This window comes from Silurus meridionalis, chromosome 1 (assembly GCF_014805685.1).
Source record: "Silurus meridionalis isolate SWU-2019-XX chromosome 1, ASM1480568v1, whole genome shotgun sequence".
Classification (NCBI taxonomy): Eukaryota; Metazoa; Chordata; class Actinopteri; order Siluriformes; family Siluridae; genus Silurus; species Silurus meridionalis.
The window spans coordinates 2,861,497-2,878,616 of record NC_060884.1 but is presented as its reverse complement, the minus strand read 5'-3'; the positions used below and the strand labels follow the sequence as shown (position 1 = coordinate 2,878,616).

The window sequence follows — 17,120 nt, the reverse complement described above, 5'->3', positions numbered from 1 at the left end:
TCAGTGTGAAGATCTTGAGTGCCCTTTTTTCCTTCATTTGAACTAGGAGACCAAAACCTGTTCCAGCATGACACCTGTGCACAAAGCCAGCTCCATGAAGATCTGCTATACATTGTTTGGGGTAGAAGATCTCTTGCTCCAGGCCTCCTCACCTCACCTACATCTGTACCTGACTTTACTAACAGCCTTGCGGCTGAATGAATTTCAAACAAATCAAAAAAGAAATCTAGTGGAACATCTTCCCAGAAGACTGAGGGTTTTTAATAACAGCAAATGGGGAATAAATGTGGAATGGGATGTTCAAAAGAAGCACATGCCACACCGTCAGGTGTCTACACACTTTCTGTAAGAGTAATTCTCTTAGAGATAGGAATCGAAATCAAAACATTGATTAAATACAGGAGAAATTCCAAATAAATGACGTCTCTGTAGCTCAGTTGGGAAGATGTTTAATATTACTAACACATCCAGTGTATTTGTTTCCTCAGAGAAAGTCAGGAAAGTATAGACAGTTCCTTGTTTAAGTCAAATCCTTCTGAATGGCTGGAAACCCTGCTGTCTCAGATTGGCCAGTGGTAAGAAAAGCTGCTCTTGAGGAGGAAAGTCGTCCCAGGCTCTCCATGACCAACCTGAACAAAAGACACAGGAAACATAATTAATTATTTATTAAAAGTGTGTCACCTTTCCATGTCTAAGAGTGTGTGTTGCTGACAGAAACCGGTTCCTGTGCATAAAGTCAGGTCCATGAAGATCTCCTGCTTTAAAGCTCTGATCTCAAACTGCTGCAGCACTCCAGGCTTCCTCACCTACATCAGTACCAGACTTTCCTAACACCCTCATAGCTGAATGAATCTCCACAAGCACCCTCGAATATCTTGAGGAACCTCTTCCCAGAAAAGTGAAGTTTATTATAACAGCAAATGTGGACTAAATGTGAAATAGGATGTTAGAGAAGCACATACCACTCTAACGCTGAGGTGTCCACAAACTTTTGCCTGTAGAGTTCATATTAATATGCAAATGTATTCGCATGTAAACGTGTTTTTTTTTTTTTTTACCCTCGTTTTTCTCAGGCTCCATGTTAACTGGCTCGGATGTTATGAAGTCTTTATCCACTTCCCCCTGCATGAAGATTGTAATGTAGTGATAGTCCTCTTCAAGCTTGATGGAGTTTACTACGGTGCCAAAGTGGAGGTTCTTCAACCGAATGCCAGCCTCCTCCATCACCTCTCTCTGCGCGCACTCCTCCCATGTCTCTCTGCAGGAAATTGTTACAACAATGATGAATTAATTGAGGATTATTTGGGAGTTTTATGCATCCTGGCCAGTATGATGTGTAATAACTACGATATAACAGTGTTATATAGCGTATATATACACGCATATATTTTTGTTTACATTAATGCCAATTGGCAGAAGGCTTTATTCAGAGAGACTTACAATTTATCTCATTCATGCAACCCAGCATCTATTGGGTTAAGGGCCTTGCTCAGGGGCCCAGGAATGGAACCTTGGTGTGCTGGGATTTGAACTCATGACCTTCGGATCAAAGCATAATCTACTAATCTACCACCTCCCAGACCAATAATCTTTAATGCTTTTAAGCTTCACGCATTGCACCTTCAAACACAGAAAACATTTCGAACGCTCACCCAAATTCGATGTGACCTCCAGGTAACTGGTGCAAACCTTTTCCAACCACACCCTTTCTCCTTCCCAGAAGCACACACCCCGGGTGGGAGGAATCGCTGACGAGCACCCCGAGCCCCACTCCTGGGCGTTTTGGGGCGTGATGATTGTGAACAGCCCCTGCCATGGTGCTCAAGCTGAGGAATATGTTGAACACACACACTCCTTCCTTCCTGTATAGTTCTCAATCAGTTACTCAATACTTACTGCTGCTCTCCAGTGCCTTTAAATCTTCAGAGGAATAACATGCTTGAATTAAAAACCTGAAATTTGATCAGCTTGAACACTTGAGAGCATTTCTAATCACACTTTGTTTGGCCTGATGAACGCAGTGCCATAGTTACGCGCTATTTTTTCGCGCATTCAAAAAGCATGGAGGCGCACGCTGCGTAGATTTTCCTCCGTACGCATGCGCAGTGGGGGATTTTCTTTTCCGCAGCCCAGCTGCTCGGAGAGAAACATGGCGGCGTCCCTGATATGCGGCCGGTTGTCCGCTAGATTGAGGAATTCGGGGTCCAGAACGGCTTTAAGTTCAACAGCAAAGGTTGGTTTTTCGAAACGAAATATCCAAGAGTCATACGGGATATATTTCACATCTTTTAAGAAGGCTATACCACAAGGAATGGTTTCAGATGAATGGATTCGGGCTTTGACATTAGCCACTTAGCTGTCAACATTATTCACCCATATCCGCTGTTCGGGAAATTAAATCTGTTCTTCGGTCTTTTAAAGTACTTTTTTCACTTAAATCTGTTAATCAAACTTAGTTATGATCAAAACGACTAAATATTTTTTTTTCAATCCAGGATTTTTTATTTGTAATTGCCAATTGAATTAGTGACGTCACAGATATAGGGGGAAAAAACACACAAAATGACTGAAATTGAATCCATAGCGAGTACCACGATTTCTGACGCTGTTCTGATATTATATCTGCAAAATAATACTCAATAATCATTCGAAAACATTTTAGCGTTTTGACATTATACAACACTTTGTTCAACGGGTTTATAAGTCTGTACACGGTCAAAAGTGGGGCCGCATCCCAAATCGCACATTGATTACTTTAAAGTGCACTACGTAGGCTGCAAAAAACGGTCCTTTCACACTCTATGTAGTGCACTTAGTGTATTATGGCCCCTGGTTTGGAATCCAGCCATGGAAACACTCCTTGTGTATTGTTTTGCCCTGATTTTGACCTCCAAAGGACTGGATTTTGAAATAAAAATACAAATTTTATTAGAAGGAATTAGACCTACTTCAAGGTCATCTTAAACAACCTGATACATACCACTGCTAAGTCAGGCACAGCTGTGTGAATGATCCTATTTTTGAATCAGTTATATTTAGCCGTATCCTCTTACAAAGCATTGAACTCAAGTTAAAAAGTCTTTTTTTGTCAGGTTTAAGGGTTTACAAAGGCGCCGCTCCATCACTCTCTATATAAAGAGATGAAGATCTATATACAGGGACATTTAAGGTTAACTAGAACTCTAGACTAGAACATGTAAAGGATATCAGAGTGTACAGACAAGGAGACAAAATCTGCTATTTGCAAAAAAATACATACTAATAGTTTTTCCGGGTTCCGGTCACTGCCTTTACGGCAGCGGCCTCTAGAGGCAAATCACTTGGTTTGTGTTTATGCGAGAACGCGTGCTGTATGGAAAGCGCTATATAATATTTATTATTTATGAATCATTTATTAAATTAATATATTAAGTACATTTTGATTGTTCAGTATAATTTTACATGGTTTGTTGTATTTGTTATAGTTAAAAAAAAATCTTGTCTCGTGTGTGCATTTGGTCAGAGAGAACGGGTCTATTAGAAAAATATAACGTATGTGCATAGATATATAATGCGAATTAGTGTCTATGAGTGCACACACACACACACACACACACACACACACACACACACACACACACACATAAACAGGACTATTAGAAGGACCATTAGAAGGAGCTCATATTCCAGGTGTATTCACCAGACTTATGTAATGTGGTAGGAGATATCCTAGTGCACTGATCAGGTGATAAAATGTCAGTTAGTAAACATTCACTGTAATAAATATCTCTTTAGTCCAATAATCCTCAGTGACGTACTGTAGCCAGGGCTTCATTTCAGAGACATGAGGAAACATCTGTACAATTAAGTTGATAAAAAGGACACAGTCATGTGCTCTGGGTGGACGCCAGACAGCATTTTGTTGTTTATTAAACATCAGATGGTATCATATGTATGTATATATGTATATTCCTGAACATCTCACTAGTAGCTGTGCTGTTTCTTGGCCTCAGTTTGGAGATTTAAGACATAGTTTGGTGAAATCATGGCCATTGATACTGAATGCATGTTCTAAAATCTCAAGCAGTTTTTTGTAAATCATAACAGGATCGAGAGCAAAGGTTGCGTCTCTGCTCATGTTACAGTCGAGCGCTGGCATTTGACCTTGTTGTGAATACGCAGTGTGTGGTTTTTTTCCAATGGTTTTTTTTTGTGTGCGTGTGTGTGTGTGTTTGGTTATATTTACACTCACATTAGCAATCCCAATTGAACGTACTGCTGAATGAAAAATAGTGGGAAGACCATTCATTTGTTTGCATTGCTGAATTATCTTCATCCATATCATCATATAGTTTTCATCTCCTGAAGATCAGTATTTGAGGGCATTCGGGACCCTGAGATGATTCGACTGAACTATATGATGATATTTTCCCTACTTTTGTGTCTCTGCTGTTCCAGGTAATTACCGGGACATCAGGGCTGTTCGGTAACCATGCCCACCAGCCGTCTCCCTTGGCGACGGGGCAGCAGCAGAGGAACCTGTCGCTGCACGAGTACCTGAGCATCGGCTTGCTGAAGGAGGCGGGGATCTCCGTGCCTGCAGGGATTGTGGCCAGCTCGCCGGACGAAGTCTACACCGCCGCCAAGCAGATCGGTAACAACGCGCAACACGTCGCGCCACAGTGCACCCTCCTGTCACCTGACCTTCCATACATTCACGTGCATGTTCTTTTAAAACTGAATCACGTGTGTTATGAATCAGCACTGCATCTGATTGGTCAAACGGTGTCGATTCGTCAGGTTTACTCGCATCTTATTCTTTCATTGATTTGAGTTGAAGAATTTTTTTCCTTAATGAAGAAACTAAACCTGACTGGGCTTTGGATTTTGGATCCGAAGGTCATAAGTTCGAATCCCATCCATGCAAGCTGCCACTCCTGGGCCCCTGTGCAAGGCCCTTAACCCCATAGCTGCTCAATTGTATGAATAAGGTAAATGTAAGTTAATCTGTGGATAAGGGTGTCTGGCAGATGCCATAAATGTAAATGCATTGAAACACACTTGGTTCCTGATATGCATGTGTTTGTTGAATGTGCTGTATAAGTGTGTGTGCATGTGTGTGTGTGTGTGTGTTGTATGTGTGTCTATTTGCCTTTTTTGCTGTACTTAAGCATTTGTGCGAGTGTCTGAGTGTTTGTGTGAGAGAGAGAGAGAGAGAGAGAGAGAGAGAGAGAGAGAGATGTCTGCATACACACATCACCTGCTGTGTGTACTCTGTTTGTGTGTACTCTGTTTGTGTGTGTGTGTGTGTGTGTGTGTGTGTGTGTGTGTGTGTTGTTTGCGCACCTGGAAGCACACACATTCTGTTCTTTCACTAATTAATAATTGTAAGGTTCCAGATCATTATGTGTGGCTCGACAGCTGCAAAACGAATGTTGTCAGGATTGTGATCACAAGTTCTGGCACTCCCAGTGAACATGGCCGCTGGTCTCAGTTAGCATTTTTTTTTAAATGGATACTGGGGAAAAAAACAACCACTCCATGTAAAACAGTACTGAACTTTAAAAAAAAAAAACAGTTTTAACTCATGAGAATGTGCTTATTAAAATAAATATGATTAATTAATAAATGATAACTAATAAATCTAATATAGCACTCTGTGCAGAGCTCAGTTTTATTAGGAAAAATAAACAGCATGCGGCATCGGTGAGACGCCTCTAGAGGCCACTCTTGTAACGACAGCAGACCTCCAGCAACATACGCAAACCAGAAAAACGACGCATGTGGGTTTTTGCCAATAGTAACAGCAATCTCCTAATGGGAGAAGCCAAAAGAAGTTACAGCAATCAACTATTGGTGCGGATTAATCGGCAAAACTGATTAATTGGTTGAACTCTACTCAGCACAGTGTGATTGTTCTTTATTTATTCTGCTTGCTTGAGTTTTCTCATAGTTTGTGGATATGTGATCTTTTGGGTGTAGGCGTGTGTGTGTGTGTTTGATGAACCAGCATGCCTCTGAACTGAAGGAGAGAGTTTGTTATGGTTGCACAAACACACAGTGAGAGAACACTTACTCCACACTAGAGATCGACTGATTCATCTGTTTTGCCACATCGATTAATCAACATCGATAGTTAATTGCTGGAACTATTGGCTGTCGGTAAAAATTCACACTGACAGTTTTTCCGGGTTGCGTTAAACAATATGAGAGCGGCCTCTAGAGGCTATAAAGGGAAAATCACTGATGCCACCTTATGCGTCTTTTTTATTTTTATTCATTTTGGACGTGACTGTTCTTATTTATTTGAAGCGTTACTTTTTGTTTCACTTTTATTTTCCCATCAGTGGTTTGAGTGGAAAATATCGAAGCACAATCTCGGTTACGATCTGGATTCGAAAAGATTGTTCCTAATCCGGAAGGATTCGGCTAATTCGGGAGTTGAGCAGTAATTGCATTAATGGAACTGTTCTCCTGCTTGTGTGTCTCTGTCTCCTGTGCAGGCTCTAAGGATCTGGTGGTGAAGGCTCAAGTGTTGGCTGGAGGAAGAGGCAAAGGAACGTTTGAGGGAGGATTAAAAGGAGGAGTCCGAATCGTTTACTCGTGAGTAGGAGGTTTGCTTTTCGGCGCCCCCCTGTCACGGATCCTTTGTTCTACTGTTTATTTCGTCTCTTTTATCTTTGTCTGTGCTCTCAGCCCGGAGGAAGCGAGGGACATCTCCTCTCAGATGATCGGAAAAAAGCTGTTCACCAAGCAGACGGGCGAGGCGGGTCGCATCTGCAACCAGGTGTTCATCTGCGAGCGGCGTTATCCCCGCCGAGAGTATTACTTCGCCATCACCATGGAGAGATCTTTCCAGGTCCTGAGCTCTGATGATGTCACTAGGGGGTGGGGTCGATGGGGATATTAATGTACATCAATTTTAACAGAAATTGGCTGAAATTGGTATATCACAACGATGCTTAAAGAGACTTGACTACAGCTCAGTAATTAGATTCAAACATTGCGTCTTGTGGACAGCACTTAATTACTGGTGTGTGAAATGTTATTATATCCTATTATGGTGGTTTGTTTGCTTTATCTTTATCTTTTTAATACCAGTATACAAACATGAATATGATGTAACTGGAAGGAGATCGGTGCTGTATTCCGGAACTATGAGTGTGTCCAGCAGGGGGCGCAAGAACAAGGAATGTGTCAAACTGTCTCTAATGGGGACCAGTGGGTGTAACGGACTTACTATCAATTATATCAGCTAATTATAATATATCGTAATATGTCAGGATTAGGTGATTATTTATCAATCATTTAGAAATGAAATGTGAAATAAATAGTCATTATATTATAAATCCACCATTTGTATTAGTCGTATAGGGGTTATTCTGGGTTTATTAGCAATAAGCCAGAGAGAAGCTGGTGATGGAACTTCTTGACCGATCTGCAGCATGCTCCTGTATATCAGAGCTTTATATTAGTTTCTTTCCTTTTTTGATGATGATGATGATGATCTCTCCTCAGGGCCCAGTGCTGATTGGCAGCTCTCAGGGTGGCGTGAACATCGAGGACGTGGCAGCCGAGAATCCCGACGCGATTGTAAAAGAGCCCATCGACATCGTCGAGGGCATCAAGATGGAGCAAGCCATAAAGGTAAGGCAGAGGGAATGATGATGGCGGATTATGTAAATGGAACTGTAACATCTTACAAGCTGGCATCCCAACACGCTCGCCTCTGTCCTCCTCCAGGTCGCTAAGAAGATGGGATTCCCAGAGGGTTTAATAAAGGAAGCGGCCGAGAACATGATCAAACTCTATGACCTTTTTATCAAATACGACGCATCGATGGTGGAGATTAACCCTATGGTGGAAGACTCCTCTGGCATTGGTATAGCACAAACACACACACACACACACACACACACACACATACACACACACGATGGTCAGGTGTCCACAAACGTTTGTCCATAAAATATATGTTTGTGTTTCTTTTTGTGTGCATTATTATTATTATTATGATTATTATTTGTGTTTAATTTGTGTTTACCTGGCAACGCTTATTGCCGCCGGTTTATCTGACGATTTGTGCGTTTGTTTATGTCTCCTTGTGGTGCCGTGCAGTGATGTGCATGGACGCTAAGATCAACTTCGACGCCAACGCCGCGTACAGACAGAAGAAAGTGTTTGATTTGCGCGACTGGAGTCAGGAGGACGTGAGGGACCGAGAGGCGGCTAAAGCTGATCTGAACTACATCGGCCTGGACGGCACCATCGGCTGCTTGGGTCAGTTACACAACCTGCAAAATCTAGTGGATTGTTAATGGAGTCTGGATTTGGTGAAGGCTACCGGCTGACCTTCAGATCCAGCCTCCAATGCTTTAACCACTGAGCTACCACCTCAAAAGGAAGCTATATACTAACTTCTTTAATGTTCTTTTAATGGGATGTACATCTCCGTAACTGAAGCCGACGTGATTCGTGTCTCGATGCACAGCTTACGATACATCAAAGATATGAAGCAGCTACCGATCTGATCCGATTCACCCCGTTACGATCCGATTTCAATTTGATTCAACACGATTCAATGGAAAAAAAATATGATGCATTTCAGTTCAATACGGTACAAACAGTTCGCTTTTATTGCTTCAGTTCAGAAAGATGGCAAATCATCAATTTTCTTCAGTGTCTTCTCACTTCTAACACATGGCCCTTTCACAAACAGGCCTTTGTAGTGCAAAAACGCAGCTCTACCTCTGCCATGTTAATCCGTATTCTATGTGACTCTCATTAGTTAATGGAGCCGGTCTCGCCATGGCAACCATGGACATCATTAAACTCCATGGCGGGACGCCCGCCAACTTCCTTGACGTTGGAGGCGGAGCCACAGCGCATCAAGTGACGGAAGCCTTCAAGCTCATCACCTCGGACAAAAAGGTACCTCAGGAACTCATCATATTTGCGAGTTCGAAGGTAGTCCAGCTCTGATTGTGTGTTTTTATTGAATTTTTTTAAGGTGCAAGCCATCCTCGTTAACATTTTCGGCGGCATCATGAGGTGCGACGTCATCGCTCAGGGCATCATTATGGCCGTCCGAGACCTGGATCTAAAAATCCCCATTGTAGTACGGTTACAAGGTGAGGGAGGATGGCAAAGCTCATGGAAGTGAGAGAAAAAAGTGATTAAGCGTTGAATAGGAAATGAGGCAATTTCTGCGTTCTGACCTAAGAGGAAAAAACACTGTGGGTCGATTAAGACGTTTCTAAACATTTCTGTATCGGAGTCTGTAGAAATATGAAGAAAAACGTTTGAGATCTGATTGGAGAGAAGTCGTCCTCTCTCTGTTTCTCCTCATGCTAATCCTCACACTGCTGTCGGTGTCGTCCTGCAGGAACGAGAGTGGATGACGCAAAGGCTCTAATCGCTGCCAGTCCTCTGAAGATCCTGGCCTGTGATGACCTGGATGAAGCAGCTAAGATGGTACACTCACTTACACCATAAACACCATAATACCTTTTATACATACAGCAGAAGATTCACCAGCTAACCACTGGACCTACAGTGCTCTCAGAAAATACTGTAGCAGAACCTGAATGTAGTTCAGCAGCTCTTCTTTCCTCAAACAGAAACCATGATAACCAGGACGTCTTTAATTTATTTGCATACATTGACGTCTTTAATTTATTTGCATACATTCTTATTGTAATCATGCTCCATTTCTCTGTCCCGTAGGTCGTAAAGCTTTCTGAAATCGTTTCTTTGGCCAAAGAGGCTCAAGTGGACGTAAAATTCCAGCTGCCCATCTAAAGACATCGCTCGTCTACGAACCGTAAAAAAACTCCAACAAGAAAAAACTCCATGAACTGACTTCCTAGCTACCCAGTCCCATGTCTCCCATCCACCACGCTTTCTGAAGCCACTACATCTTAGTCCTGAGGTGCTCCAGCTCTTAAATACGAGATACGAGATACACACTCCTCCCGCAAACTCCCCCCCCACTCGCCTGGGTTTGTTGGTTAGGTCAGGTCAGTGTTACTACTTGTTTCGTTTTGTTTCACGTCGTCTTTGTTTTGTTTTGCGAAGCGGTGGACCTATTTATGTGGGACTGTATTTATAAGGAAGTACGCAGAAGTACGCCGAGCTGGAAAAATGTAAAGTACGATTAAAACCATTACACATATCTCTAAATGAATAAAAAAAAAATGTAAAAAAAAGCTGCGTTACTAAGGAAGATCCTTGTTTCCTGCTTCAGTCAGTGTTTTCCTGAAGAGCACGGCACCAATTCCCGACCCCCTTCAAACGCACAACCACTTCTTTGGGGAATCTCTGTAACCTAACTGTGTATTTTTGGTAATGTACGAGAAAGTACTGGTTAAGAGGAGGGAAAGAATAAAATAAGAAAAGATGGAAATAAAATTCAGTTTTATGATAATCTGTGTGTGTGTGTGTATATGTGTGTGTGTGTGTGTGTGTGTGTGTGTGTGTATATATATGTGTGTGTGTGTGTGTGTGTGTATATATGTGTGTGTGTGTGTGTGTGTGTGCGTGTGTGTGTGTGTGTGTGTGTGTGTGTGTGTGTATATATATGTATATATGTGTGTATATATGTGTGGGTGTATATGTGTGTGTGTGTATGTGTGTGTGTGTGTGTATGTGTGTGTATGTGTGTGTATGTGTGTATGTATGTGTGTATGTGTGTATGTGTGTGTGTGTATGTGTGTGTGTGTGTATGTGTATGTGTGTATGTGTATGTGTATGTGTGTATGTGTGTGTATGTGTGTGTGTGTATGTTCACTTGCTGCCTTATAAACAAATCCCACCCACTAACATGTGCCCTGATGAAGAGAGATTCAGTTTTCTTCACTTCACCACTCATAATGTTATATCATAATGTTCTACCTGGTCGGTGTATGTTCCACTCCTGGCAGCGAAGAACAGAAATCCAAGGCCAGGTGAAGATCTGAACAAACCTCCCTGGGCTTTATATTTTTCTAAACCTGGAAAAATCTCACACAATAATAGCAGTAAGTGTAGATGAGCTGTCCTTTTCCTCTCGCCAGATTTTCAACAGCTGCTGTATTTGTGCTGAAGTGTGAAGGGATTTATGTTCGGTCCTGGTCCCGTGTTAATGTGAACATCAATTTAACATGAGCCTGCCAGGTGAACTCGGGTTTGTCCTCGGGCCTGAACAGGTGCACACACATGGTGAAATAGGAGATTAAACCCAATAAATCCATTCCTAAATGGTCCCATTGTAGTGGTTTCATCTACAATGATAAGAAATGATGAAGTGGCTGCCCATGGCTGGAAATGATGCTCTTTATGAGTCTCGTAAGGAGATGAGATTTTTTTTTTGGTTTAAGGAGGACAAGGGCATGTTAAAGAGAGTTTTTAGCCCTTCATGCACGCGCGTGCACACACACTCACACACACTCTTCTATCTCAAATATCTTTCAAACATGGCTTGACGACAGCAGTGTTAAGGAACTTTCTGTTCCCTGCACACACATATACACTCACCGGCCATTTTATTAGGTACACCTTACTAGTACCGGGTTGGACCCCCTTTTGCTTTCAGAACTGCCTTAATCCTTCGTGGCATAGATTCAACAAGGTACTGGAAACATTCCTCAGAGATTTTGGTCCATATTGACATGATAGCATCACGCAGTTGCTGCAGATTTGTCGGCTGCACATCCATGATGCGAATCTCCCGTTCCTCCACATCCCAAAGGTGCGCTATTGTATTGAGATCTGGAGACTGTGGAGGCCATTTGAATACAGTAAACTCATTGTCATGTTCAAGAAACCAGTCTGCGATGATTCGCGCTTTATGACATGGCACGTTATCCTGCTGGAAGTAGCCATCAGAAGATGGGTACACTGTGGTCATAAAGGGATGGACATGGTCAGCAACAATATTTAGGTAGGCTGTGGCGTTGACACGATGCTCAATTGGTACTAATGGGCTTAAAATGTGCCAAGAAAATATCCCCTACTCCATTACACCACCACCACCAGCCTGAACCGTTGATACAAGGCAGGATGGATCCATGCTTTCATGTTGTGGACGCCAAATTCTGACCCTACCATCCAAATGTCGCAGCAGAAATCGAGACTCATCAGACCAGGCAACGTTTTTCCAATCTTCTATTGTCCAATTTTGGTGAGCCTGTGCGAACTGTAGCCTCAGTTTCCTGTTCTTAGCTGTCAGGAGTGGCACCCAGTGTGGTCTTATGCTGCTGTAGTTCAGAGATGCTCTTCTGCATACCTCGGTTGTAACGAGTGGTTATTTGAGTTACTGTTGCTTTTCTATCAGCTCGAACCAGTCTGGCCATTCTTCTCTGACCTCTGGCATCAACAAGGCATTTGCGCCCACAGAACTGCCGCTCACTGGATATTCTCTCTTTTTCGGACCATTCTCTGTAAACCTTAGAGATGGTTGTGTGTGAAAATCCCAGTAGATCAGCAGTTTCTGAAATACTCAGACCAGCCCGTCTGGCACCAACAACCATGCCACGTTCAAAATCACCTAAATCACCCTTCTTCCCGATTCTGATGCTTGGTTTGAACTGCAGCATATCGTCTTGACCATGTCTACATGCCTAAATGCATTGAGTTGTTGCCATGTGATTGGCTGATTAGAAATTTGCGTTAACGAGCAGTTGGACAGGTGTACCTAATAAAGTGGCCAGTGAGTGTGTGTGTGTGTGTGTATATATATATAACTATTTCTGCTTATTTTCATGAAAGGTACTTATGGAGGTCACAGTCTATTATTTACAGATGGTGAGTTTTATAATCATCACCTTCTCACTGCAGTTTCCCTCCATTCATCTTCCTAAAATTGAGGTAATTATAATTGCTTGTGGTTTTTTTTTATGGTGTGTGTGTGTGTTTCAAGCGGAGCTTATCTCCAGCTGCACCTGAAGGCTCAACTTTATCATATGAAGGCTTTGCCTGTGAAATAAGCAGATCCATACCAAACTGGCAGTGGAACGTTATTTCTCAGGGATTTGAGTTTGTCTCGGGGACGACGCCTGATGAAGCCACTCGAGGAAGGAGCGGGTGGAAAGGCCACTGTATTTTATTCACTCTGTTATCAAGCAGGCTCCTTCTCTGGAGGTCTGGAGTCGAGTAATAGTTTCTTTTCAGCTCTAATTTCTGCTTTAATCTAGACGGTGCAACTTATCTTTTTCCACCTCAGACCAACAAAATGCCTCTTTATTTTGGGAGTTTTTTCTTTAGAAGGTCAAGTTTAGATCAACATGGCCGCTGAGAGCAAACCGAGCAACACGTTTTACCTACGTATACATATATTTCCTTTAGTTTATTAATATAAATAATATACACTAAACTGGAACTGAACAACTCAGTGAGGTAAATACGGATCACTCATTAGGAATAGTTCTGGAAGTTCTGAGCGATTAAATGAAATAAGCGAATAAATAAATAAATAAATCCAAAATATATTGAAACTATTGAGAAAGGTAAACAAAAATGTAAAAAAAAAAAAAAAAAAGATAAATAAATATCATTATAAACTGTTCAATAAATGGCAAATATCCATACAAATAAAATATTAAATACTAGTAAAATAAATACAAAATATATGAATTGAATTACATTAATCGAAAGTAAAAAAAAAAAAATAAGGAAATGTAATAATTGGTTTAAATCCAACAACTTGAAAGTTGCACACACATAAAGCTAGGAGGAAGAGGAGGAGGTGTTTGGGGATATAAAACTCTACAGCACACTATAAAATAAAAAAAATGTCTCGGTTAGATCGTAAATGAATCTTGCAAATGGTTATAAAGCTGATTCAGCTGGCGATGTGGGAAAGCTGAAGACGTTTGATACTGTGAGCAGAGAAACGTCAACAGCCCGGGGGAAGCCGAGGGCAGGATGGGAAGCAGGGATTATGCCAAACAACCAGGTGTTTACCTGCTGTTGCTTGACAGTCCCATGATGCTTTGAGTAATCGTATTCTAGACCGAGCTGCACAGCATTTCCTCATCACTTTATCAAAAATCTATAAAATCCATAAAACTCGTCAGTAATGAAATTAGTAATGAAATTCCTCGTTTTTTTTTTCATGGTCACACATTACCCACAATGCTGTGCTGATAGTGTGGAATAAACCCTGTTTGCTTAATATCTTAATGAAACTGATGCGGCAGAGCTTTAGTCTTTTAGTGTATCTGGCTCTCTCCCCTCAAATTATCACCCTCAACACCATCGCTATTGTACTCGTCACCTCGCAGCTCGAGAACTAGACAAGAATCGCAATGCATCATGTGGCTGTGTTTCATTCTAGCAGAGTTTCGCTTTAATTGTGAAGTTGACTGTCCAATCAAAAAAGCTTATTTATTAATTGATTTCTGTTGCGCTTTTCACAACGGACATTGTCTCTTACGCAGTTTTACAGAATTTGAACAATGTGTATTTATCCCTGATTTGCAGCCGTGGTGAATATGGCAAGGAAAATCCCCCTTAGATGTTATGAGGAAGAAACCTTGAGAGGAACCATCCTTATTTGGGTGACATTGAGAGTGTGATTATATATGTATCATTTGCATAAAGAAATCTGACCATCAGTTTTCGCTTTTTGAACATCTCATTCCAGTTGTTGTGCCTATTTGCTGTTATAACAACCTCCACTCTTCTGGGAAGACCTTCCACTAGATTTTGTGGAGATTTGCTTAAGATTCATTCATCCACAAGGCTGTTAGTAAAGTCAGGCACTGATTTAGGAGGGGTGAGGAGGTCCGGGGTGCTGTCAGTGTAAAAGATTCATCCGAAAGGTGTTCAATAGGGTTTGTAGCTCTATAGCAGGAGATCTTCATGGAGCTGGCATTGTGCTCCGATACATTTATCCCTATAGTGTACTTGAAAAACAATCTAAACAATGTTTTTGGGTTCAAAAGGAAAGGAAACGCCCAGGGGATTGGCCTACAAGTCATATGTAAATACAGAATCTCAGCTCTTTTCACAGAGTAAACAAAATACACTGGAAAAGGTTCAAAATGGAGCTGTTTTATTATTTACGCTCGTTTTATTCCCTGCGGTCTTTTCCATCTTCTCTATCCGTTCATCCCTCTGCAATCCCACCACATGTTAGTCATGATGCCCTGACGGCGCGTCATAAATCTTAGGCCGGGAGAATTGACAGCGAATGAAGATGAAGATGAGGATGAAGAAGAAAACAGCAAAGTTCACCTCTCACCCGGAGCAGCCATTATCCAGACAAGCATCAGATAAAAGTTTCCTGAATGTCAGGAAAGAAACGGCGCTACCTGAGACCATATTTTAACAAACTCACCGAGGAGCTCATGCATTTTCATGAACATTTTGAGGAAAATCTGTGTGTGTGTGTGTGTGTGTGTATGTGTGTGAGTGTGTGTTGTGGAATTTCTCTCACCCAGACGGACGTAACACTTTGTTCGCCATGGAAGTGGGAGGTGAAAGCGAGTAAGAGGGTGCCATAGGGGTGAAAAAGTTTGGTGAAGCAGAGCGCCCTGTTGCCTTGGTTACCACCTACCACATTTCCTCCAGCGGTTTTATTTTGTTGATCTCGTTTGACAATTGTAGTTTTAAATTTTATTTTTTATCTCCTTGTATTTCAGCTTCTTCACAACTCATTTGTAATGATCTCTTATTAAATGTCTAAAAAGATGAGTGAACCAATAATGTCTGCGTACCATAACCACTTGTTTGGGTTCGTTACCCTGTTGAAAAATTGTAACCTCCTGGCAGATGTAAACAATGTAAAAAAAATGTAAGCCAAAGTTTGTGGACACCTTTTTGACCGCCCCATTATAATAGTTTTGGAGTGAGCTTGTGAAGATTCTTTCATCCACAAGCATGTTAGTAAAGTCAGGTACTGATGTAGGTGAGGTGAGGAGGCCTGGCCAAAGAAATTTGGATATAGATTAAAGTTAAACCCTGAAGCAACAGCAGCAGGTAGAAGTCCGTGTCAGGCCACATTACACCATGGTGTCCCTGATCACTTTACATTGCCCCCAGCATGCCCCCAAGGACCTTACATTCTGTATCACAGATGTTGATGCAGTGTTGGTTTGACATTCATTCGTTGAACACAATCTGGATGCAAATATTATCATCACAAGCATTTTATCAAAAATATCTCCCCTGAGCAAAGCTCTCATCAACAGGACATTGTGTGTGTGTGTTCACTTCCAGACAGACTGTGCTGTCATTGTTAGTCCAAAGGCTCGCAGAGACTTTGGAGAAGGTCATGGTAGTGGGAGAGGGAGCAAGTAATAAAAGCATTAATAATAAGAGCATTTCTGGAAGACGTCATATCAGTTATTTTCAGTGCGGGACATTAAAATGACATTAGAGAAGAAAATGAATTCAAAGGCCATATCACTGCCCGGTTCAGGAAAGCATTAAAAAAGCATAATAAAAAAAAAACGTATGTATATGTAAAGTTAATATATATATATATATATATATATATATATATAAAACATACATGCATATATATATATATGCCCAGCTACAAATACATCAATTTGCTGTCTAGAGGCATGTCTCTTCAAATAATATTTTCAAGTTCCCTTTCGGGAACTCGAGCTGCGTCTCGTTCTCTCTGGGAACTAGCGTTACGTTCATAACCTAGAGACGATCCGCCTGTATTTATTCTTGAATACGATGTGTCTCTTTTGTACCTTCTATTACCGTCATCTATGTTCTTATGTGTTCAGCTGATTGTGTTGTAGAAAACACGAAAGACCCTGATCGATATGGACTACAATACCCAAACAAGTGTCGAAACTCAACTCCACCCTATTCTCTGGAAACTTTGTGGGAGTTTTGCTTTTTTGTACTCACCGATGCGGCCGGGGTTCGATTCCCGGGCAGGGAACCAACCCCAACTATTAGGGTTGCACAAGCCAGTGCACTCTTAGTGCCGGACCCAAGCCGGGATAAATGGGGAGGGTTGCGTTAGGAAGGGCATCCGGCGTAAAAACGTGCCAAATCGAACATGCGGATCATCAACACGGATGATCTGCTGTGGCGACCCCTAATGGGAGAAGCCGAGAGAAAGTTTTTATTTTTAGTTCTATAGAAATGCAACAATGCAATCCCTCATGTACAAATGATTATTTTATTTATTA

At 41.6% G+C, this 17,120-nt stretch overlaps 2 protein-coding genes across 3 annotated transcripts; one reads left to right on the top strand and one right to left on the bottom strand.

The window, feature by feature from the left end:
• Positions 1–433: 433 nt before the first annotated feature.
• Positions 434–2,033, bottom strand: nudt15 (nudix (nucleoside diphosphate linked moiety X)-type motif 15). 2 transcript variants are annotated; one of them, XM_046848373.1, is made up of 4 exons: positions 1,897–2,032; positions 1,653–1,820; positions 1,059–1,258; positions 434–629 (listed from the first exon to the last, which is right to left on the bottom strand). In XM_046848373.1, exons 2-4 carry the CDS (start codon positions 1,814–1,816, stop codon positions 526–528), a joined length of 468 nt encoding a protein of 155 aa, XP_046704329.1. In that variant the 5' UTR covers positions 1,817–1,820; positions 1,897–2,032; the 3' UTR covers positions 434–525. The 2 variants fall into 2 exon arrangements, with proteins under 2 accessions (XP_046704329.1, XP_046704319.1); XM_046848363.1 differs by having other exon boundaries at positions 1,653–2,033.
• Positions 2,034–2,080: 47 nt separating this feature from the next.
• sucla2 (succinate-CoA ligase ADP-forming subunit beta) lies at positions 2,081–10,405 on the top strand. Its single transcript, XM_046848336.1, has 11 exons — positions 2,081–2,233; positions 4,438–4,633; positions 6,483–6,582; positions 6,676–6,838; positions 7,498–7,626; positions 7,723–7,861; positions 8,098–8,259; positions 8,768–8,910; positions 8,990–9,110; positions 9,365–9,453; positions 9,706–10,405. The coding sequence occupies exons 1-11, from the start codon at positions 2,099–2,101 to the stop codon at positions 9,778–9,780; spliced, it is 1,452 nt and encodes a 483-aa protein (XP_046704292.1). The 5' UTR covers positions 2,081–2,098; the 3' UTR covers positions 9,781–10,405.
• Positions 10,406–17,120: the final 6,715 nt, after the last annotated feature.